Source organism: Lampris incognitus, chromosome 16 (assembly GCF_029633865.1).
Source record: "Lampris incognitus isolate fLamInc1 chromosome 16, fLamInc1.hap2, whole genome shotgun sequence".
NCBI classification, from domain to species: Eukaryota; Metazoa; Chordata; class Actinopteri; order Lampriformes; family Lampridae; genus Lampris; species Lampris incognitus.
The window spans coordinates 20,954,020-20,978,036 of record NC_079226.1 but is presented as its reverse complement, the minus strand read 5'-3'; the positions used below and the strand labels follow the sequence as shown (position 1 = coordinate 20,978,036).

At 45.0% G+C, this 24,017-nt stretch overlaps 1 protein-coding gene across 2 annotated transcripts; it reads right to left on the bottom strand.

Annotated features, from left to right (window-relative positions):
• Nucleotides 1–362: 362 nt before the first annotated feature.
• c16h14orf180 (chromosome 16 C14orf180 homolog) lies at nt 363–22,044 on the bottom strand. Of its 2 annotated transcripts, XM_056296084.1 has the most exons (10): nt 21,569–22,044; nt 20,650–20,680; nt 16,042–16,128; nt 13,750–13,870; nt 11,254–11,284; nt 11,026–11,134; nt 9,252–9,421; nt 8,925–9,057; nt 7,717–7,743; nt 363–2,138 (listed from the first exon to the last, which is right to left on the bottom strand). In XM_056296084.1, the coding sequence occupies exons 1-10, from the start codon at nt 21,719–21,721 to the stop codon at nt 1,933–1,935; spliced, it is 1,068 nt and encodes a 355-aa protein (XP_056152059.1). In that variant the 5' UTR covers nt 21,722–22,044; the 3' UTR covers nt 363–1,932. The 2 variants fall into 2 exon arrangements, with proteins under 2 accessions (XP_056152059.1, XP_056152060.1); XM_056296085.1 differs by lacking the exon at nt 7,717–7,743.
• Nucleotides 22,045–24,017: the final 1,973 nt, after the last annotated feature.

The window sequence follows — 24,017 nt, the reverse complement described above, 5'->3', positions numbered from 1 at the left end:
AGTTTATTGGCTATAGACCAAGGTACTGTATATTGTGATTGAATACAGATATAATGTGCACGCATCGCTTCCTTTTGAGAAACGCAAAAACACGCTTGCTTGCTTGCTTGCGCGCGCGCACGCACGCACGCACGCACGCACGCACGCACGCACGCACACACACACACACAGTAGTTAAAAAAGCTGAAATATGAAACTCAGTCGTTTACTTCACTGACTTTGGTATGCAATGACAGTTTTATTCCAAACAATTAAAATCATAAAAAAGGTAGGAACTCAGAAAACCCTCCAGAAAGGCACTTCTTTCAAAGTGACCACACACATTTGGGCAGCAGTGAAATGCAGCTAAGAACCAAAATGTGCATAAGCAGAACATGGTTTCACTGGGTGTTATTAGTTTATTGCTAATGACAGTTCAGGACAGTACAGAGTATTTCTTTCTTGTATTCAGGCAATATCAGTATTATATAACTCTGGCGTACAAATGCAAGACCTTGAAATTCTGACACCTCTCAGTGTGTTCCCTGAAATCTGTTGTGTAAAGGTTAACGTTTCACTAGAAACTATGTGTGTTATTGCTTAAATTGAGAGATCTGTGTGATGTGCATCACTATGCCCTTAGATTCCTAACGCATTTTTATGGTGGTGTTGCTATTTGAATCTGATTTATGTTTTCATTATAAAGGAACTCACAGTGATGAGATGACTGGTTCCATTACATGTTTGTGTTTGGCCTCATACCGATGAACCTCACCTGAATAGTAGATCCAAGCTCTCCTTGTGTACCGTTAAATATTTCTGAAGTCAAATCGCCCTCCCTCGCCAAACTGTCTGAAGCTGATGAGCATTTGACATCAAGAGTAAAACCTGAATATTGAAAGTTTTTGAAAATAGAAAATATAACAGGTAACAAAAACTGTAACAAGGTTAAAATAATGTACAGTTGGGTATTTGCGCTGATTCATACAGTATAGAAGAAGAAGTAACCTTTCCAAGAAAGGAAATCGTTTGTGGCATTTAAGCACTTACAAAGAGGAGCACTGTCAAAAGCACTAGCATTCGTTCAGTTGGAGTATATTTTTTGGACAATAGATAGAGAGAGCTCATAATATTGTGCTGCATATTTACTCACGTGTCCTACTAGTAATCAACCTTATATTTGACAAAAGCTGGTCAGACATATGAAGGACTATATAGTATAAAGTCTGAATAACAGACATCTAAATATAAAGTGAAGGAAAAACATACAGTATGTATTTTTACTTCACTTTTGTCATTTGACCTGGCACGGTGAAGTGTTGCAGCCCTGTGAAACTTTCTCATAGAACCTCGTCAATGGCTTTTCCCATTTGTGCTTCCAACCGCCGGCTCAAAAGTGTTCTGTGCCACTTCGAAGCCATTTCCAGATATCGCCACATTAATGTATGTGCATTTACAAGGCTGAGTATTGTGATAGACCTTAGTATACTGACCCATATATACACATTCAGTTCTTTGTCATATTTGAAGTACACAAAAGGATGTAGTACAGTAACAAAATAAATATTTGCATTCCACGGAAACGTTGACTTGCATACAATAGATTGTGTCTAGAACTTAAAAAGTCAAAATTATTGTTGAGATTAAGTAAGCATAACATGTGAGCGTCAACATTGAGATGTGCAAAATGTTATTACAACTTAGAACAACAGGTGTAGCATACCCAGCACATAGGTACAGTACATATACATACAGGTATGGAGGCTACATATTTCTGGGATTACACATTTCCTTCTGTATCACTGTGATAGCAGTTCATATCAACACCATAGTGTATGAGTGTCTGCCAAATGGCTGAGGTGTTTAGAGGCCTGCAGACCTTCAAGGATAATAAAGGGGGGAGGTTGAAACTCTTAAATAATGGGCTATATCTCCTCCAGTGGTCGGTATCAGTCATTGCTTGGTTAGCCATATCCAGCAACCCCAGAGAAGTTGTTTCATGTGAAGCAGGTAGACAGCCAGCGAGGCCTCTAGCTCCTCACACACTCGCTGTGGGCGCCGGCGGTCTGTGCAGTACATGGCCACACCCAGGAATGACATCAGCAGGAAAAGACAGGTGAACAGAGCGAGGTTGGGGCGGGCCGGTGTCGTCTCATATGCTACAAACCCAAAGAAAACAATATCTAACCTTTTTTCCCCCTTCAAACAGTTGAAATTTGCAACATGGAAGCTCGTCTTCCCAATATGAATTTAACAATAAATGGTTTGCCCAACCCTCATAACCCAGTGAGGACTTACATTTTGCAAGAGCCTGGGCTTTGCTAAGGGGTATAAAGTGTTGTATTTGCATGTTATTCAAAGTGAATTGGTCTCTCAGTGTTTGAGACAACTAAAAACGGTATATAAGTGTGAAACTGAAACCCATTCAACAAAACAGTTTTAAAGAACCAAAAATCAAGATTCAGCCTGTCACCTAACAGGTTATGCTGTTTTATTCCAAGTGTTTTCACACAGAGATCCCGCAATATTGCTTTACACTGAACCAAACAAAGGTGGCATAATGCCACCCCAGGGTGTGATTCTACATGATGTTCTGGAAGCAGAGGCATCACAACATGTAACACAACAGCGTCGGCTGTCCCATCCTGCCGGCTGTCCCTTTTACACAGACGTTGATTCGGCTGTGTGACTAGTCTCGCGATACCAGACAATTGGAGAGCTCTGCCTACCAATGTCTGGGGACCTCTAAATGTAAGATAGTTGCTACACCGGCGGCGATAAAAGCCGCTAACAAACCTATGCCTACTGCTTTGGAAATAGAGGACACGCTTTACCGGAAATGATGCCTTCCCCTCCACTCTTCTCAAGGCTGGATTACAGACCGAGCATGCCGGGCGAGAGCCCCGGGGCCCTGGACCACAAGGGGCCCCAAAAGGTCAGGGGCATTGTGTTCGCATATAGTAGGGATCCCCAATCATACCCTTCAAGGGACATTTGTTCCATCCCTGCGTTGCGATGCAGGGCCCAAGCTAGTCTCTATTGATGCGGGGGCCCCAAGCTACAGTCTCTATTGATGCGGGGGCCCCAAGCTACAGTCTTTACTGATGCAGGGCCCCAAGCTACAGTCTTTACTGATGCAGGGCCCCAAGCTACAGTCTTTACTGATGCAGGGCCCCAAGCTACAACGTCTCTATTGATGCGGGGCCCCAAGCTACAGTCTCTACTGATTTCTCCATTGATACAAGTGACCTGAAATAATCAGACTCAACCAATTCGCATTATATGAGTGACTTAACTTTGTTTGTGTAGTATCACCATAACATCATCATACTTTCATAATCTGCGACATAGACAGTATAAGAAACCTGGAGTCGAAGCAGAAGCTTTTTTTGGTTGCTAGGGACTCGTTTGAAGCAGAGCCATAGATATTACAAATATAAACGTACTAAATATGTCGGGGGTGGTTTCTAAATATATCACAATGCCGGTTTGAAGAGTTTGCGCCTTATGTTTACATTGTAGCAATTAAGAGTGCAATATGTGCCTCATGTTTACATTGTAGTGTTGAGAGTGCAACAAAGTCTGACGTAGTGCAAACTTGATGCTTATGATCAAATTCATTGTTTCATTGTGTATAGTTAAACAAATGTGCTAGCTAGAATGCCCATACTGAAAAATAATTAAACAGATAGTTTTACTAAAACATGTCCATATTTCACTAAATTATTTGCTCTGAAAGAAACATTTATTTCCGGTTGGTAAGCCGTTGTAAGTGGGAAGAAGGCTTCGGAATATGTTTGCGATGCTGTGAGCTGCTATTCTCATCTCTGTTTGTTTTGTGATTCAAAATTGTGTTGTACTTTGTAGTCGCCATCTGAATCTCATGCAGATGGGCATAGCGTCGACTACCATGTTGGGTATTTGCATTAGTTTTACATTTAACAATTCTTAGTACTGTTTGCGTCGCCTATCTGATGGGGGGGGGCAAGCAATGGACGTGCGTGCCCCCGGGCCCCCTGGTGAGTTAATCCGTCCATGACTCTTCCGTACTGAAACAAGCTGGAGATATAGCAAATCACTGCAACACGGAGAACACTTTTTAAAACACTGAAAATGGATGTCCCGAGCAACGTTAGACTATTCGATTGTTTTTAACCGATGAATGTTTCACCGCAAACGCGACAAATTGGGCAATTGGTCAATTATAAATTGGGGAGGAAAAAAAAGGGGGGGGAGCTGTTGTTCTCCCCACCCTGTTGTATGGGGCAGAGTCATGGACCAACTAAAGCAGGCACCTGAGAGCCCTGGAACAATACCACCAAAGATCCTTACAAAAGATCCTGAGGATCAGCTGGAAGGACAGATGCACCAAGATCAGCGTTCTGGAAGAAGCCAACATGACTAACATCACCACCACAATAATGCAGCACCAACTCTGAGGGACAGGCCATGTCATCCGCATGTCCACCACACATCTCCCCAAACAGATCCTGTACTCCCAGCTGAGCTCCCAGCGGGCAAAAGAAACGTTTCAAGGACAATGTCAAGACCAGTCTGAAGAAATTCAACATCCCATCGAGCAACTGGGAACACACTGCACTGGATAGGCACTCCTGGAAGAAATCCATGCAGGAAGGAGCTGTACATCATGGAATGGAGCTCCACTGTGCCGCAGAGAGAAAAAGGCTCAACCACCACCACCACTTCCCCTTGTCCACACTGCACCATATTATGTGGATCACGGATTGGCCTCTACAGCCATTTGAAGACCCACAAGTAGACAACCCAATGGGACAGAGGATAGTCATACTCGCTTCGCGTGACCACCGATGATGATGATGATGGGTCACCCTAAAGACTTTGGATTGGCTCTGCAATGCAGGTTTTTTTTAAAACTAATTGTTTCCAACTAGTTCTAGCAATGAAAGCTGGGAGATTGTCCTCAGTCTCTAGTTGAGCCTAGTGTTTTGAGACTAACTTGTGAGTCTACTCTGACTACCTCTGCTGCCAGCTTAACCCCAGAACAACAATGAACCCCTCATTCCACGAGTGGACGCGTATACGGACACCTGCGGACACTGCATTCTGTGACTTTTCTTGCCAACTTTTTTTTCATTGTCCCCTGCCATATTGTTTATAACTGTTTTTTTTAATATATATATATGTTTATGTTCTCTTTTTTCTCTAGTCTGGTACTATAGCATGTGTGTGAATTAATTAATTGTAAATCGCTTTGAGTGGCTGTTGCAGCTAGAAAAGCACTTTATAAAATGCAGCTTGATTGATTGACACCACGGACGTGTAGTAGTTCTGTTTATACTACCTTCTGGAGTCTGGAGGACGCATCCCTTACATGTGCAGTAGATTGGTGTCTGATGTAATTTACAGCATTTGACATAATCTGCAGCATCTGACGCATTTCGGTTAAAATGAAATCTCAGGATGTACCACATGTCACCGACCACATTAACTCTGTGGACAACCACATCAAGTTCACCAGGAAGGATGTTGAAAATGACAACCTTGCCTTCTTAGACTGTGAAATGCAATTGGTGATGGGGACATTTGATTGTTGATGTTTACCATAAACCAACACATACTGATCAGTACTTAAGGTTTGACTCTCGTTTTATCTCATCAAAAAGACATGCATGTTAGGGTTAATACTCATGTCCGTGCCCCTGACAAGGGCAACGGAAAGAAGATCTGGAGTTGGTCCCCAGGCGCTGCAGCTGCCAACGGCTCCTATTCAGTAGGATGGGTTAAACGCAGAGAACAAATTCATTGCAAGAATACAACATCAAATAAAGTGGCTGTCGTTCATTTTTCATCCACTAGAGCACAAACTATGAGTCATTGGGACGCTGTACCACCAAGCTGACAACGTCCCCACCGACGCAGCGGCTGGGGAAGGGGAGAAATCCCACATTAAACAAGCCCTGGTTAAGTGTGGTTATCCTAACAGGGTGTTTGTCAAAGCCAGGAAGACGCCCAAACAGTGCACCAGCTAAACGAAGGGAGGAGAAGCACAACAGCTGCCTGAGCATAAACCAGTGGTGATTCTCTCTGTGGCGGAAGTGTTGGAACAGTTGAGAAGTGTATTTTCCAGACATCACGTCTCAGTTGCTCAAACTTCAAAACACGCTGCGCCAGCAGAAATTGGTCCACCCAAAAGATCAGGTCCCCCGGCACAAACGGAGCAATATAGTGTACACTGTTAAGTGTGGGGAGGATTGCCGTGACTTGTACATTGGGGAAACCAAACAGACACTGGCCAAGAGGATGACACAACACAGAACAGCTAACGCGTCAGGCCAGGACTCCGCAGTCTACACCCACCTACAGGCCAGTGGCCTCTTGAGCACACCATTGATAGGGAGGACTGTTGGTTTGAACAGGGAGTCAAAGTGTGAGTGTGTGCAAGTGTGTGTGTGTGTGTGTGTGGGGGGGGGGGGGACAAGAGTACATCTCTTGCAACCATTCACAAATCTTCTCTGAATAGGCCATTGCTATTGAAACTCTAGTGAATGCTCACGGCAATTTGCAAATGAAACCAGTCGTTTTCGGTCATTATGCCACTGTATTGTTTATAAGGGTGAGGATACCTGCAGTCAGTTGAGACTGAAGAGGTCACTAAGATGAGTGATCTCTAAATGTGTCCAGATGAACAGATTCAACTGTTTGGATTTTCTTATCTGGATTATTGAGCATGCATAAAGATGCTTTGTCTGTAGTATTTAGTGTAATAACATAAAGAAAAGTGCAGACAGCAAGAAAGTGGCGTGTATGGCCTCTCAATCACTGTACTTTTTTTTCTTTTGGATTTTTCCCCATTTTTCTCCGAATTGCACTTGGCCAATTACCTCACGCTTCCGAGCTGTCCCAGTCACTGCGCTACCCCCTCTGCTGATCCGAGGAGGGCTCCAGACTACCACATGCCTCCTCCGATACATGTGGAGTCGCCAGCCGTTTCTTTTCACCTGACAGTGAGGAGTTTTGCCAGGGGGACATAGCGTGTGGGATCACACTATTCCCCCCAGTTCCCCCTCCCCCCTGAACAGGCGCCCTGACCGACCAGAGGAGGAGCTAGTGCAGTGACCTGGACACATACCCACATCTGGCTTCCTACCCGCAGACACAGCCAATTGTGTCTGTGGGGACGCCTGACCAAGCCGGAGGCAACACGGGGATTCGAACAGAGATCCCCATGTTGGTAGGCAATGGAATAGACCGCCATGCCACCTGGACGACCATCACTGTACTTTTTTAATCAATGTGCTGTTTTAAAGATGAATTGTAGAGATGGGGGGTAGCGACGGTCCTCTTCACATGGCCTCTTCAAATAAAACATCTGTTTTGTTTTCCAGTGCATGTGCAGTTGGTGCCCTTGTAGCATAGTGGCTGCATCACAAAATCTGGCCTGCACGTGGACAGCTGTGTGCGGACAGTCACGGACTTGGGTAGTGAGGACATTTACGTCATGCGGACGCAGCGCACTCGTGGATGTAGAAAGTATAACACCCGCCTTACACAGAACGGCAAAGTGGATTAATGGTAAAAAAAAAGAAAAAGAAAGAAAAGTGGATTAATGGTGCAACGTTCCTGCCTTGAAAAGGCTGTGTAAAAAGCCATTTTAACAGAATGCCATACATTCTCAGCAAATGTGCACTTGAATCAGGCAGTGTAGTTAACACTTCCTCATGCGAAGTGAGTTTGAACACTTTCAGACAGACTTACCAAATAAACTGTCACAGTGTGGAATGTCTGAAACCGACAGAGAAGACGCCAGTCAGTCAATACCAGTCGACCATAGGGCAGAGAGCAGGCACTTCCCCGATTAACAGCAGCGACAGCCAGCCGCAGCGCCTTCATAGATGCTATTATCGCTTTGGAACAGGCTCCATGCTGCCTCATTTGCATGCATAATTAGCCATGAAGAGTAAATCACTTATTTGTCTGGATTTTTCTCCGTTCAGCATAACATTAAATACTACAGAATCCCCAGAGGATAATAGTTTACGATGCAATTTCAGGCTATCTTTTAATGTATCTTGTTTATTTTCTTTTACTGCTCACCATAAGGCAAACACTTGTGTTGGTCGCGGCATAAAGGCCTCTCCGTGTGCTCAGCTCAGACAAGTTTATAGGCAGATTCCACAATGGTTGTTCTGTATGTGTGCATTTCCATATTTATGTGCTTTCGAGTCCCATGCTTTACTTTGGTCCTGCTCTAGACCTCCATAAGTCTACCAGTGAAGACGGAAAGGTTGCTGAGAAAATGAGTGAAATGCAGTCCCGGCAGAAATGTCTCTGTGCTAGTTTGGGTAAGGTTTCTATGCACCAGAGGGCAGCACTTTCTCTCAGGTTGTACAAACATTTCAGTTTTCCTCTTTCAAATGAACAAGACAGAACAGACTTAAAGCTGCAGTCCTGAAGATGGACCCTTCAGTGATTTTGGTAACGGCATTGTTGTTAACCACTCTAACCCCCCCGCCCTAGTGCAGTTTTGTCGGCACCTCCCCCACCTGGTTGAACCTGAATTTTAGCAACCGATGTTGTAATATATGCCAGTGAGGCCTACAACAACCTTGGTCTACAATATTTGCTTATTAGTCAAAACAACTTTGACTCACAACAATTTTGATTCTCCTGCTAACTTACCACCACCCGCCTTATTCACTTGCATTTACTGTTGCTGCTCTGGTGAAGATGTAAAATGCTTTGGTTTTAAACACTACCATTTTTCCAGGAACAGTCCTACCAGACGATAACCATTAAAATGAGCAGCAATAAAAATGTTCAGAATTTCAATGCTCATCCATAATTTGGATACCAGTGAGAGAAAGCAGCGAAATGAACATTTATTTATATTTGAATCTTCAGGATTGTAGCTTTAAACTGCTGAACTTGATCACGGGGTCATAACAAAATGTATGTTATCTTACCATGTACTGTGGTCTCTGGCTCCCTGAATCGGACCCGCCTCTCCGCTTTCCGCCTATGAGCGAATTCTGTGTCTGACCTGTAAGTGGGGCTTGGCCTCTTCAGTATCGAGGTGGGGACTTTATAACTGGTGACCTTGACAGATGATCACACACAATGTGGGATAAGTATACACAAGCCAGGATAAGGATATCTCAGACAATAACTGAAAACAGGCAGATAACCAGTACACATCTTTTACATGTAGTCAAATAAGGAACTTTTAACTGCGCCAATATTTCTGAAGGTGTCTGCAGGTGTGTTCCTCCCTCGGCAGGTGGACCTCTTACTTTAGGTTTTGCTGTGTCCTCCTGTTGGTGGTGGTGGTGGTTGTCCTTTCTGTGGCGGACCTCTGAGCGTTTCTCCCGATGGGAACGAGGAAGACATTCGACAGTGTCTCTGAAGGATTCAGCAGTGGCGAACCTTTTGGACAGCGCGGAGACACACTGACCCAGGGAGTCTAGCACAAGAACCATAACCAGTCAATGAACAGGAACCTACAAAGCACCGGCTGACACTGAAAACCACTAGAGGCTAGTCTGCATGGGGACAGACGATGAAGCCAAGATAAACAAGCAAAGCAGGACAAAGCTTTCAGTGAAAAGATGTGAGGGTTAACTCTTTCATTGCCAACTAGATTGTAGGAACTGCATGGTGGTGAAGGGGCAGTTAACAACGCCTAGTTCAACTACAACTTCAAACTAGTGCAGCCAAAATGAAGTTAGTAATTTAACAACAAACAACATTTTTGCTCATAAAAAGGTTATGTAAAAGTAAAATACCCCTAATTCCATATGATGCACACAATAAAAGAAGGCTTGATTGTATTTTCATGTATTTTACAGTGAAATAGATAAGTATAATTTTAAACCAACATGGCTACATGGTCCAGTATACTATCATGAGGATAGATTTAGCATAATTAGGAATCCCACATAATTCATTTAAATAATATATATTTTTTCTAAATCATTATATTAAGAGCATCATAGCAGATAGTCTGTTAACTCCGGAAAGGTTATGATCCTGGCTAATGTGGACTGTGATAGGCATGACTGCAGATATCTATAGGCTCTATATAGTATCTAAAGTATCTATAAGAGGGAGACTCCTCTAAACCTAAACAGCCATCTACTGTATCATAACCATTGTAGGTCAAAGAGGAGTCCTTTTAGTATACAAAACAAAATAAAGGTCACAAAAAACCCCCAAGAGACACACATGGCAGACTTCCATGTGACCTGATGCTGTAACGTCAACGTGTACCCTTAACAAATGACAAACTTGCTTACCTTCTGATTTCTCACTTTGTTGTTTTCCCTGAGAAATTCACCTGCCACGTCTAACAGGGACAGTTTGCCCATGCGCTCTCTCCTTTACATAGCATCGCCTGCTTTACATCGCGGCCTTCGCAAGCTGACTCGCCAACAAGGGTACTTGCACTTATTGCATTGTACACACCTGGACCAGCCCTCACAAGATGGCAGCTCTCAAAATCGGGAAATTGTTTTCTGCCTCCCAATGGAGGCAAAGCATGAGCGCAACAAAACGGTGGCCTCAAACTGTCAAACTCATAAAACCACATTTCTCTTTGGTTCTATATAAAACCACTCTCATGTTCAACGGCACTGCAAGAGTGTTTATTAATTCAACGTTTCCTCGAGTTGACATTTTCATAGCAGCTAATGGGAGTGCTTTAAACCACTAGAGCATTGTGTTCTGTGCCCTCTGAACAGTATTTAGCCTGGTCCTGGCCGTAACAGCAGCGACATCTCTGTTCTTGTTTTGTCCTGCCTCAGGAGATAGCCTCATGTAAACGGGGGCGGCCAGGTTTCCACTCTCGCCTTACAGATGCACTGTTAACAGTGGTGAATTATCCACCGCTGTGAGGCCTCGTCCTCAGCCGGCTCTTAAACGCTGCTTGCCGATTGACAGAGCCTCGTTTGTTTTCACAGACAATCCCTATAATCCACGCTGGTCCTTGTACAATCCTACTGGCAATACTTCAGGATGAGAGCAGTGTTTGCTCTGTCTTAATTTCACTTGCTCTGAACAAGTGTTTACCTGAATATTCAGTCTTGCCAATCTCAGCGTAAACGGTGGCCAAGAGCTCCAGGCTCCTGGCTGTTATTGGATGGTCATTACCAAAGGCCCTCTGGTGGATCTTAGTGGCCTGAGGGAGAAATTAAAATATGACAGGCGAGTTAAATCTAAAGTAATAAGGCCATTAAATGTTTATGGGTTCAAAAACCCCCCAAAAGGGCTTGAGCAAACAGGAGAAAATATGCTTACCTTTCCACTGTACTCTAAAGCAAGGTGAGGTCTGTAAAGGAAACAAGAAGGCAGATCAAACTGATTTGTTTTGTGTGGCACGGTGAAATCACAATACGCTATGATACCTCCTGAAAATAAGAGCAGTTGCTTTCAAAAGGGATCAATCTGGGTTTGCTGAAATCCATCTCCGCTTTGGCTTTCTTGTTCAGTTTAAACACACAAAGTCCAATAGCGGAGTCTTTTCAGAGAAGATCACAATGGAGTGACCTTAATCAAGCTTAGTGGGGCGTGTTTCATTGTCAGGTGAACGTATCAGTTTCAGTATGTGGAGCAGAGCAGCATGACAAATCTGAACATGCATTTGCTGAGAGTAGAAGGGGCAGGGCTGTGCCCTGCCTTATGGAGGAAGTGGAAACCTTCCATCTCTGCCAGGACTGGCTGCCCCTGTCTTGCCCCCAGGGTGAATTACAGGAGGCATGGCGCACACAGGTTGGCTTACCGAGCCGGGACCTTCACCCGCTCTCCCCCTTGGCATTAAGCTAGGTAAACATAACGGGCACTTTTAGGTTCTGCCAGCTGCTCATAGCCCCCTGCAGGCAGTGCAGGCCGAGGACATTCATCACCCTCACATGTGCCTATAGATGTAGAGCAAGCTCTGTTTAGTGCAACAGATGTCGGCGTCATTGTTCCAAAGCCACACTTCACTTCAATTAGTCATGGCCGGGTGTCAACTTGCGCTGCTTTTAGAAGGTCCTCAGAGGACATCCGATAGTCAAAAACAGAGTAAGCTATTCACCGGCCCAAAGGACTTCCTACCACATTGCTGAAAGATTCAGGAAGCATTACAACTTCCTGCCTCTAAGAGAGATGAGGCTGAGGATGATGGTTGAGGCAGAGAGAACTTCAGGGCATTAGCAATGACTACAGCCCTAACCGCGACGCTATCTTAGATCATTTCTTATACTATACGTGTACATTTTTTTTCCAACTTTGGGCAGTTGGGAAGTTCAACACTAATCCCCAAGAGTGAAAATCAACACGCAGAAAGGATTTCATTTTTTGGCCTTGTTTCCCCAGAAACCCAAACCTCTGGGTATAGTCACAATCAGTACCATCTCATTCAAGATTAACCAGCCTCCTCACATTAATGAACCAGGATGCCATACCCTCCATCTGACAAACCTTCCACCCTCTGCCACCCTCTCAGGTACTCAGGTTAAATGGCCAAATCCCAACAACGACAAACAGAGGCATAGAAAATGTGTGCATGCTACAGCCTAACAAAGTACCTCTGCAACAGGAGACACCAGATCCAGTTAAGGTGTTCCTCCGGTAACACTCGAAACTCACCTAGGAGATGGTGTCTCTTTTCCCCATATCTACATGGAAACGCAACTCTTCCGTGTTTTGCAGGGGTTTATTGAGAGCAAGACAATATTCTACCCTGGGCAAGTGGATTTGATTATGTGTGTGTGTGTGTGTGTGTGTGTGTGTGTGTGTGTGTGTGTGTGTGTGTGTGTGTGTGTGTGTGTGTGTGTGTGTGTGTGTGTGTGTGTGTGTGTGTGTGTGTGTGTGTGTGTGTGTGTGTGTGTACAAGCCTGTGTGTTAGCAAGCGTGTGTGTTTGTGTGATGAGAGCAGTGATGACTACTGTTTAAAACATTTCAGTGGAGCATGAAATGCAACTAAAATGGGAAAGAAGTGATTTGAAAATTATTTTGTCAAATAGGACAGAAAAGTTTATTGAAGCAACCAAAATCATAAGAAGATACTCCCTAGCTGACAAACAGCACAAGTTTAATGTCCTGGCTGTATATTATGCATTCTAAATCAATTTCATCTGAACTTGTTAATGAATCTAAGGCAATTCATGTAAAAATGAGAGTTACTTGTCGGTTATTTTACATCACTCTGCTTCCTCCTGGAAAAAAACTGGTGACAAAAGATAAAATCCTACATATTGTTTGCACCATTTTAACCGACAGTGATCAATTGATTAGCAAATGGAAATGGTTTATGACAATAGCTAAAACAACAAACCACCAGAAAGACAACTGAGACCACACATACAAAAATGGTCACAGAGTCAAGTCAGTTCAGTTTTACTTGTATAGCCCAATAGCAGTTCAATCATTGTTTTTAAGATTTTTTTTTTGTTGCCATTTTGGGATGGAGGATAGCGAAATGGCAGACAAGAAACAAGGGGAGAGAGAGATGGTACGACATGCAATGAAGGTCACTGGCTGGAATCGAATCAGGGACGTTGTGGTTATGTGGCATGCGCTATAACCATTCGGCTACTGGGGCACCCCAGTTAAACCATCGTTTAACTGGCAAACATTTTGTCTCATGTCAGGTACCATTAATAAAGAGGCCACAGAGCCATTAAACACACAGAACATACCAGCTATTATCTCACACACACACACACACACACACACACACACACACACACACACACACACAGAAAACGGCCATTTGAACGTGGCGAATTAGAAGTGTGCAGCTGTACCCACCGCTTGCTCATAATGCAGAGTTGGGCCAGCCGTTCGAGGTGCTGAGCCTGGGAGGCCTGCTCCGACAGCTCCTCTGGGGTAGCCCACCCCGCCGAGCCCAACATAGCCTCCTCCTGAGGCCCTGTTACAAACACACAGGGCATGGATTAGGAGTCGTCCTGCCAAGAAACCTCCGAGTCTTCACCTCCGTCTCTCCTCTTTCTATCCTTTTTACCCCTCGCCCCTTAACACCACTTGTTCTGTTTATCTCTCTGCTTCTCCGCAAGGTTAGAATAAAAAAAAGAAAAAAAAAGAAAACCCAAAAAGCCTGGAGATCTGGGAGTCTGCCGGCCTGGCAGCACTGTGGTCTATGGAGATGCAAGTGAAGGCTGAGCAGCAGAGTGAGGCCAAACAGAGACCGATGACAAGAGAGCAGAGATAAGAGCAGGGGAGACAGGATATGGGAGTCAAACAACACACTCACCACGCCCACTGGAACACTGAGTCAAACACACACACACACACACACACACACACACACACACACACACACACACACACACACACACACACACACACACACACACACACTTGGATGCAAAAGCACATGTGCGCAGGCAGACATACGCCCACACACACACAAACAACACAACCAGAAATCACACGGATACACACGGGCATAAATTTGAAACATGAGTAGAGAGACAGGAGTAACTGTTAGTCACCCTCATCCAAGCAACTAACAACTAAAAGGCAACACTCAGACATGGGTCTTAGTTCTACTGGTAGAAAAGCACAAGAGGAAAATAACAGCAGATGAGATATGACAAAAATGGTGAGGAGAGCAAACTTATGGGTGACTGCTGGTGCCAGCGCTGCCCCAGGAGAGGCCCAGTATTCAATCCAAGTGAGTGCTGAATCAGGGGCTCTATTCCATGGCATCATACATCTCCTAATGAGATAATGCCAAGCCGGGCCATTCGTCTTCTGCTATGTCTGTCCTCTAACTCCTCGACTCTGCCCATGCAAGACTGGGCTGCTGCATCAGCAGCAGACGAAGAGGGAGAGAAGGAGGCAGACGTCTAGCGTGGCAGCAGCAGCAGCAGGTGATGAATGACTGGCCTCCACCGTGAACGCTTGCTCAGAGCCACACCAGGTTTATAGCAAATAAAGATGGACTGAACACAGATGCATCATTATTTTCTAATGGATGGGTAAGAAAAACAATGAACTTCCGGAGCGTTCTGGAAACACACAGTGTCATGATCTGGATTTTGATGCTGGTTACGTGACCTTTAGTTTGTTGACTCGGGTTACATAAAGTCTGAAGTAAGCACCTCTTTTAATGTTGATTTACCCAAGGGAGGTGCACTGAACAAATCTTTGTCTGTTTTAACCACACCCTACCCCAAATATTACCCACATTTACACCTGGGCCCTGCCCTATGCAGCTTTAACCACACCCTACCCCAAATATTACACACATTTACACTGTGGCCCTGCCCTATGCAGCTTTAACCACACCCTACCCCAAATATTACCCACATTTACACCTGGGCTCTGCCCTATGCAGCAAAGCCTCCCATTGATGCTTATTATGCAACATTATTGGATCACATTGGCAATAGTTGCCTTTCTACAAGTCTTAAAATAATGAACAGAGAACAGAAAAGAAGAGTGAACGGAGAACAGAAAGAATCAGAATAACAGTTTTGCACTACCACGTTTCTTCTTCTACCCTTTAGTGTTCCTCTCAGAATATTGTCTTATAAGCCCGCGAAGGCTGGGTGTCTTGCAGAATTTGTATTTTTGATTTGGAGATACTTTATTGATCCCCGTGGGGAAAATTTGCTCTGCAGTTAACTCATCCTAACTGTGTAGCTAGAAGCAGTGGGCAGCTGCCGTGCAGCACCCGGGGACCAACTCCAGTTTGTGCCTCGGTCAAGGGCACAGACAGGAGTACTAACCCTAACATGCATGTCTTTTTTTTTGATGGTGGGGGAAACCGGAGCATCCGGCGAAAACCCACACAGACATGGGGAGAACATGCAAACTCCACACAGAGGACGACCTGGGATGACCCCCGAGGTTGGACAACCCTGGGGTTCAAATCCAGAACCTTCTTGCTGTGAGGCGACAGCGCTAACCACTGGGCCACAGTCAATTAATGATAAAACCGACCCAAAAGTGCGTGACGAGTCTGCATGGGAAGATTTTGTCACGGAATCAAAAGTGTGCGATGTGTCTTGAGACACATAACACATACCCACTTCCATTATTATGACAAATAGAAAACTATAAATGTGTACTTGCCTGCGCTCCCCTGAAGAGCGGTGAGCTCGATCAGTGCCACCTCATAGAACATTTTCTCGGCCTGAATGAACTGAAGGGCCTTCCCATCTGTTTAAATAGGTGAAGGATCAGTCTCAGTTGTCAAAGGGATTAGTCAGTTGTTGCAGACGGAAACAGCTCTGTTGCCAGGCTCAACAACATAGTTTTGTTTCCCCCCCCCCCCCCTTTCCTGATCGTGACCTGAGGAGTAAACAGAAACGTGAGCTCACAGCCACCGGCTGAAATGGGCTTGTTGATCTTGAGGCCTGGATCTGGAAATGTACCACAAAACCAGATTCATTAAGGCTTAAAATGGTAAAAAAAAAAAAAAAAAAAGGACAGCGTCTCTTAAGTTCTCGTCAGTTAACAAGATTTGGAGCAGCCACCATGAGAATAAGCAGCAGACCGGTTTTGTGGACAGACTGTCACTGAATAGGCGGCTGGAGCTCAGGAAGTGTTGCTTGTACTCACAAATATTGAAGAAACTATTTCGGAGCATATGGGGGGGGGGGGAAACATCTTTGCTTTGAGCATCGCGAGACACATTCTGAAAATGGATTTCTATTTTTTACATTTCCACACGTTTTTTTTTTAAATCTCTTGCACGGATTCACTTTGATTGTTCTCCAAGTCAGCCGTTTTAAAAAGAAAACTCCATAAAAAGACTCGACCACTAAAAGCCCCTAAAAATAGAGCTTGTTTGCCCCGTCAACAGCATTCCGCGTGCGGAGTGAACACGTCGCTCTGCAAAGCGACAACCATTGATGGTTGACAGGTGATTATAAAGACCACTGGCAAAGAGAATGTGCCTAAAATACACACAAACACACACACAGCCCTGCCTGCGTAAGTGTCCTACTTCTCAGGACATTGCTCATGTTAAACAGAGTCAATTACGCTGCGGGTGATTCAATTTCCTTCACTGTGGCAACACTGTCGTTTTCCTTTAAAAACCTCAGTGAATCTGAAATGGGGCCTTTGTATCTCCACATAGGTTGTCAACCAAATTCATCCTGAAAATAAGGACAGGCAAGTGAATTGTCCACCAACACTTTGACCTGGACACAACAACAACAGCCCGTTTCCCTCTTCCTATAATCTGCATGCATCAGGGCCCTAAGCCCTCATTTGAGGGAAAAGGACAGTAAATCCACAAATCCTTACAAGAGAGAAAGCATATCCTTCCGGAAAAAAAAAAATTATGTGAAGCAAGCGCCTTTAATCATTTTCAAGCAGCGATGTCAGAAAGCAGCATCCTTAAAGCTCAGGGACACTTGAGGATAAACACTGATGGCCATTACATGTCCAACACAGCTCATATGAAACGACACAGATGATTGAATAGGATATGCATGCAATTTACATGCTATAACAAACTGCAAATCAATCTGGTGTGACTTTAACTTTACATTTCATTATGCAGCTAACCACCCAGGGATAACAAAATCACTGCCTGCAGTATTACAGATGTGTTTGGAGCGAATGGTGAATTATAACGAGGTCATCAGAAATACATTACACCTGTCTCTACTGCTGGGAGTCACCTGGCAGCTTGGAATAAGGTGAATATGAGCGGGACCATCTGGGAGAGACGGTTAGTGGGGCAACATCAAAGTTAGAGACCACTCCTTCTGCTGGTCTTTCAGTTATTTTTAGTCGGGCAGGACAACAACAACGACGACACCGCAGGAAACTCACGCAGTCTCCTGCTGTGAATAGGCGCTCCACCTCCCTAGCGTGCTTTGGACTGGTAATTGGACTGCACTCCAACAGCTTCCATTAGCTGAGGTACCTCCAAAGGCACCTCTGAAGGCACGTGCCGCACAACACCGCTATGGCGTGCACAGAAATAACCTCATGATGGACACCAGACCCTCACGAATACAATAATGTATTCCCATATCTAGTCAGTCACCACTAACGCTTTGATTAATACGACATGTAAACATACGATTAGCTCGTTTTCCCCAAAATCACCAGTACCTTACTGGAGATTCCTGATGCAGGAATCGGCTATTTCAGCAGCTTTTATTCAAGATGAAAGTGGAATCGACAAACGAATTCGCGTCAGAGGAAATGCTCAGCGATAAACACTCACCCAGCCAAGACTGCATTCGGCTTTGGACGAGGGTCACTTCTAAAGCCCTCTTGACAATAAACCCTACAGGAAGAGCTGAACTTTATCCGAGGTTAATCACAGCCACTGTAACTGATGGCAGCTGTATACTAACTACTACTATTTAACATGAGTTTGAATATGACTGGTTAATTCTGAACACAGCCACATCCCCAATTATAGAAGGGTGGGCACATTTATACAACCAGGTTGTTGTAAGTTTTGTATTTTTTATTTTTTTCCCCTGTCTTCTGTGTCTGTCTGTCTGCCTGCCTACATGTCTGTCTGTCTGTTTGTGTGTGTGTGTTCGTGTGTGTGTGTCTTTCTGTCTGTCTGACTGTCTCTCTGTCCATCTGTCTGTGTGTGTCTCTCTGTTGGTCTGTCAGTCTGTGCGTGTCTGTCTGTCTATCTTTCTATCTGTCTGTCTGACTGTGTTTGTGTATTTTTTTCTTTGATTGTTTTACACTTCATATTTACAGGTTGTAATTTCGCATTAAGGGTGGAAAAGCTCCGACTGCTTGTTTTAAATTGTGATCCTTCCAAGCAAATCTGTAATATTATGGATAGTGATTTCCTATCCGTGGCCGTCCCTCCATCAGCTGCTCTTAATCCAGCCATGTGGAACAAAGCCAGCACACCAGCATGAAGCTCAGACAGACACCATTTCAAATGTGGTTTGTCTTTTTTTTGCTTTGGGGTTCATCTATTTTGGCTGAGCCCAAACATGCCATGTAAAGAGATGCTGGAGATCTGTACTTGCAACGTTGAAGATCCACAATGCACAAGCAGACCCTTCCCCTCGCTCCCGAGAGGATCATCACAAAGACCCCTATAATGCCGGGTCAGCTTTCGAAACCGTTCCCAAACATGCTGTGGAAACCAAAAACTTTCAATCTGTGCATACAAAGTAATGATAATTAACTAGCTATGGCTTATGGAGAACTGTAAACCACAATGAAGCAGTAATTACGAGTTTTAGAGTATCGCATCATGGTTTCATTACTTGTCTTGTTACAAGCACATGTGTGATTACCAACATGTTGTGTAACCAGGAAAACCTATGTGAGAGAGTGTGAGTTTTTAAATTATAACTTCTTTTTCCCCCCCCCTTTTTTCTCCCCAATTGTATCTGGCCAATTACCCAACTCTTCCGAGCCTTTCCGGTCACTGCTCCAACCCCCGTGCTGATCTGGGGAGGGATGCAGTCTGCCACATCTCCTCCGATACATGTGGGGTCGTCAGCTGCTTCTTTTCACCTGACAGTGAGGAGTTTCGCTAGGGGGACATAGGATAATACATAGGATAGGGGACATAGGAGGATAACGCTATTCCCCCCACTCCCCCCCAAACATGTGCTCCGACCGACCAGACGAGGCGCTAGTGCAGCGACCAGGACACATACCCAAATCTGACTTCCCACCCGCAGACACGGCCGATTGTGTCTGTAGGGGCGCCCGATCAAGCTGGAGGTAACACAGGGATTCGAACCAGTGATCCCCGTGTTGGCAGGCAACGGAATAGACCGCTACACTACCTGGACGCCAAATTATACCTTCTTAAACGTTATAACGCTCTTGGTTGTCCACCCGTCTATTCATAATGCAGGATGCGGTTACATCTTAATTGTTGTAATGTTACACTAAATGTAAAACAATGTGACACGGTACCTGCACTACACTTATACAGCGCCCCCGTCAACGTGACACGACACCATTTTACCAATGCTCTTCACATGGTGTTATTATGTGTCACCACATGTCAGAGGACTTAACCCTGTCGTGATAGATGAGCCTGTTCCCCAGATAGGGTCTCGTTTTGAGAGGGGCCCGGGGGTCCTATTGATGAAGTGAAGCCCAGCAAATCGACCTGTTTTGGGAGACGGAGAGTGAGGGCAGGGTCTTGCTGAGACAGATAACTCAAGCTGGTGAGTAAAGCGCTGGAGTGTCTCAGTAACTGGGAGAAGAGCCTCGGGGGTTATATATCCTGAAACGGGACACCTCACTATCATCTCTATGGCTTTATAGTGCCGTAGCCTATGGGAGCAGTGTGGTGGCGATACACGGTGTTGCACAGGTTAACTAGCGCTCTTCCGTTCTGTGTTGCTCGGGGGGTTAAGAGCCCACAAATCCTCTTAATGCACACACATACACGCCTGTGCTACACACAAAACCTGAGGCATTGTGGGACAAAAGTGTTATTATGGACTCGCCCGTAGACATTCACTCATCCCCGCCGATTTACACAGCATTTTGATACAACCGTCTTTGTGTTTGAATTTGCCATGCCTGCCTTAGCTGACGAGCTTTTCAACATTAGCTGCACAGGAATAGAAATCTAATTCTACAGCTGGCCCCCTCGGTGGCTCTCGCAGGCCTCGAGGGATATGGGGGGAAAATGTAAAAAGTGTAGAACAGACTCAAATGCGAGACGGAGATTGAAGACCGACTCGGTTCCCGCTTTGTTAAAAAGGATACAATTCTTTTCAGTGATGAAGAGTTCAGCGATCTGTGAACCACAGAAAAACAAATATCAGACATGAGTTCACGTAAGAGGATTTAATAATTATTCTCAAATCATTTCTTATCAGTGGTGTACATGTGCGGTGCCATTTTCGGTCCGGCGAAAGCCATGGTGTGCTCTCCCTCACCCAGAGCTCTGGTTAATATCATGCTGCACATTCCGATGCTCTGGAGTAAAGGCTATGTTTTGATGTTTGGGACATTTTCTCGTTCGCCTCTGGACAGGGGATTAATTTCAGCCCTAGCTTGGTCGGAGGTTCTCATAAAGGACACTGGCATGTATTCTGCTGGGACTTTGGCTGGGACTTTATGTGCCGTAATGGGAAAGGATGTGGCATGTTATGAGGTGCACAACAAGCCTCCCTGTAACATGCACTATTTTTAACCATATGAGGTACCTGATAACGCGGTGTTATGATAGTTCTGTATAACTAATATTGTACGTCCACACTACACTTAGTCAGTTAGTCAGAGTATATGCATCACCGCTACGATTGAAATGAGTTGTGCTCTTTTTATAAAGGCTATATCCATATATTAAAGTGTTAACACAGAGAAGCATGCCGAAACTGTGGCATCACATTTGACATTGGTATTGGTGAAGTGACACCAAGGTTGAACATGTCCTCTCTGTGGGCTTTTGTGCTAACTGTGTATGCTGACAAGGTGTGTGGTGATGAATGCCACTCAAAATAAACACTGAACGTGTAAACATGTCTTTAAGGATAAGCTAACACATTATATGATGCAAATATAACAGGCATGGAACGAATATATGCACGTGTATTATGAATGGACGTGGACACATGTATGTGTGTGTGTGTGTGTGTGTGTGTATAAGAGTGTACAGCCAGTCATCAGGCCCCTCGCTCACCTGGTGTAGACAGTTGGGCAGAGAGGTGAAACTCTGTACATGGGTCAGTCCCAACAGGCAGCTGAGGAAACAGTGGAGGGCAGCCTGGTACTCCCCCTGCTGCTGGAGCTGCTGTCCCAGCTCAAACAGGCCCTCCCTCCCCTCGTTCAGCATCCCCAGTCCCAACCAGGGGCAGCAATGCCTCCCATCGGAGCTCCGCCGGCCGAGGACAGACGCTCTTCTCCCCGCCACTCCACCGAGGCACCAAAGGCAAAGAAAGAGAGCCAGGGAGAAGGGAAGAGATAAAACACTGCAGCTCACAGACAAACACAGACAGAGCGGTGCCAGCGGAAGGGTGCACAGAACGTTTCTCTCACTCTCTCGCTCTCTCTCTCTTTCTCTCAGCCTCGTATATCCAGAGTAAGTCAAGGACAGGTGGCAAGGAGCAGGCTGAGAGAGGCTCAGCGGCTCACACAGAAAAGATCCATTCCCCTCCCTCTCCCTCCCAGGCTGCACCAGGAAAGGAGGAGAGAGGAAGTCTGGGGGGGATTTGCTCTGTGATTGATGGGGCTCTGGTCCAATCACTGCTCTACTCATGTACAGTAGCTCAGCCGGCGTGTTCGTAGTCCCAGCATGCAGGAAATGGATCGAGGATGTGGACTGATCTCTGTTCACTGGCTCTTGAACCAATCTTGCTGACGAAAATTGCAGTCCTTTACACTTTTGCTGTGACTGTGAACAAAACAGTGTCATGTTTTTCAGAGTACACCATAAGGTGTGATATGGTCTATGTTTGGTCGGATCAAATATCTGTGTGTGGGTTTTGATCTGTTTATCCCTGAAATATTCCCAGAGCAGTGTATCATACATTTCTGTTTTTGTGTAAAATTCACTGTTGCTCTTCTGGTCATGATTTATGAATGAGATACAGGCACGCTTAAGAATTATACACGGCCCCTATATGAAGCTAACAAGCGGTCTGGAATAAATGCTGTGTGGGCATTTTTTCCCAGCATAACGTCAACATACATAGAGAAACGGCACACTAGTAAATCTGTAAAAGTGAGAGAGAAAGTGATTCTTAGCAAGCGGTTATTAGGAACAGTCATCGACTGTATGCTTCGAGAGCATGTTCCTCATTAACTAAACAAGCACAACAAATATTTACCCACAAGGAGTATCTCCTCTGGATATTTGTACTAGTCCCTTCACAGTCTGCAAATCAGCATTTAAGCGAGGACAATCTGTGCCTGGGGAGACTGAGAGACAGAAAAGAGATATGGCCTTAACACTTGATGATCCAGATGATTACGAATGGGTCTTGACTGCCAAGGCAGGGCCAACCTCCTCTGTAACCTCCAACACCGACCCCCCCCCCTCCCCCATTCTTACCCTACAAGATATAGCCATGGTAGCGCTGGGAGTAAATGAATGGGGTAACTCAAAGCAAATGGGCAGAGTCAGTCTTCATTAATGTCTGATCCACCTAGCTGAAAGGGATGGGATTTTAATGGCCGTGAATGCCAACGGACCGGGAATCAGAGAGCATTAAACCAGCACAGACAGGTCAGAGTCAGGGAGCTGCGAACAGTGTTCAGTTTGGACTAATAGCATCAAGAGCAGCCATGGGACCTAATTATGCTAATGCAAGCCACTTTATACCGTACATCTAGAGGACTGGGGCACACAGACAGGTGATTCTCCTCACTTTACCCCAGTGTCACCAGGGTAGAGCCGGGGCACAGAGTGAAAGTGAGCAAAGCCTCTGATGTGATTGAGATGAAGGGCCCCTGGCTGAATCTTATTGTTCAAGTCCAGGCAGTTCTTACTGAAAAAGAATGAGCGCCGTCTCCTCACTGTGGTCCAGCCAAGCATAGCAGACAAACGCCAGTGCTGATGAGGAGACATAGCATGTTCCTCCGTCCACATTAACAAGAATCTTTCGACAACCATGTGACAAGAAAACTTGACAGCAGAACAGCTTCTCAAACCCCTTACCGCTTCCAGTGGATTTCAAACAACCTCTGCAGCGTTCATCATAATGCGCAAATTAGGACATTTAGTATGACATATGATATATGATGCAATATGTTGGCTAGCCACTGAAATGATGGAGAGCCCCTCTCTCTCTCTGCTGTTGGCCCTCGTTAGGGTCAACACAGAATAATACTTGACAATTCTGTAAAACGCTTACATTGAAATCTCACTGGTTTACCACTGGGGGCAACCTCCATTACAGCAAATCTGCTGATAGGAAATGCTGAAACATCAATCTTGATGGGAGATTTCCACTGAGCACTTCAGGGCTGGTCCTAAACACCCTAAACAAATGAGAAAACTAGGGCACGCCTAGAACAAGACATCAAATGCTTTCTCCAAGCTGGCCACTCCTGGTCTCACAGTGTCTCCTACATCAATAACACACTATTGGTACTAGATATAATCATGCAGGTGAAAACAGACCTTATCA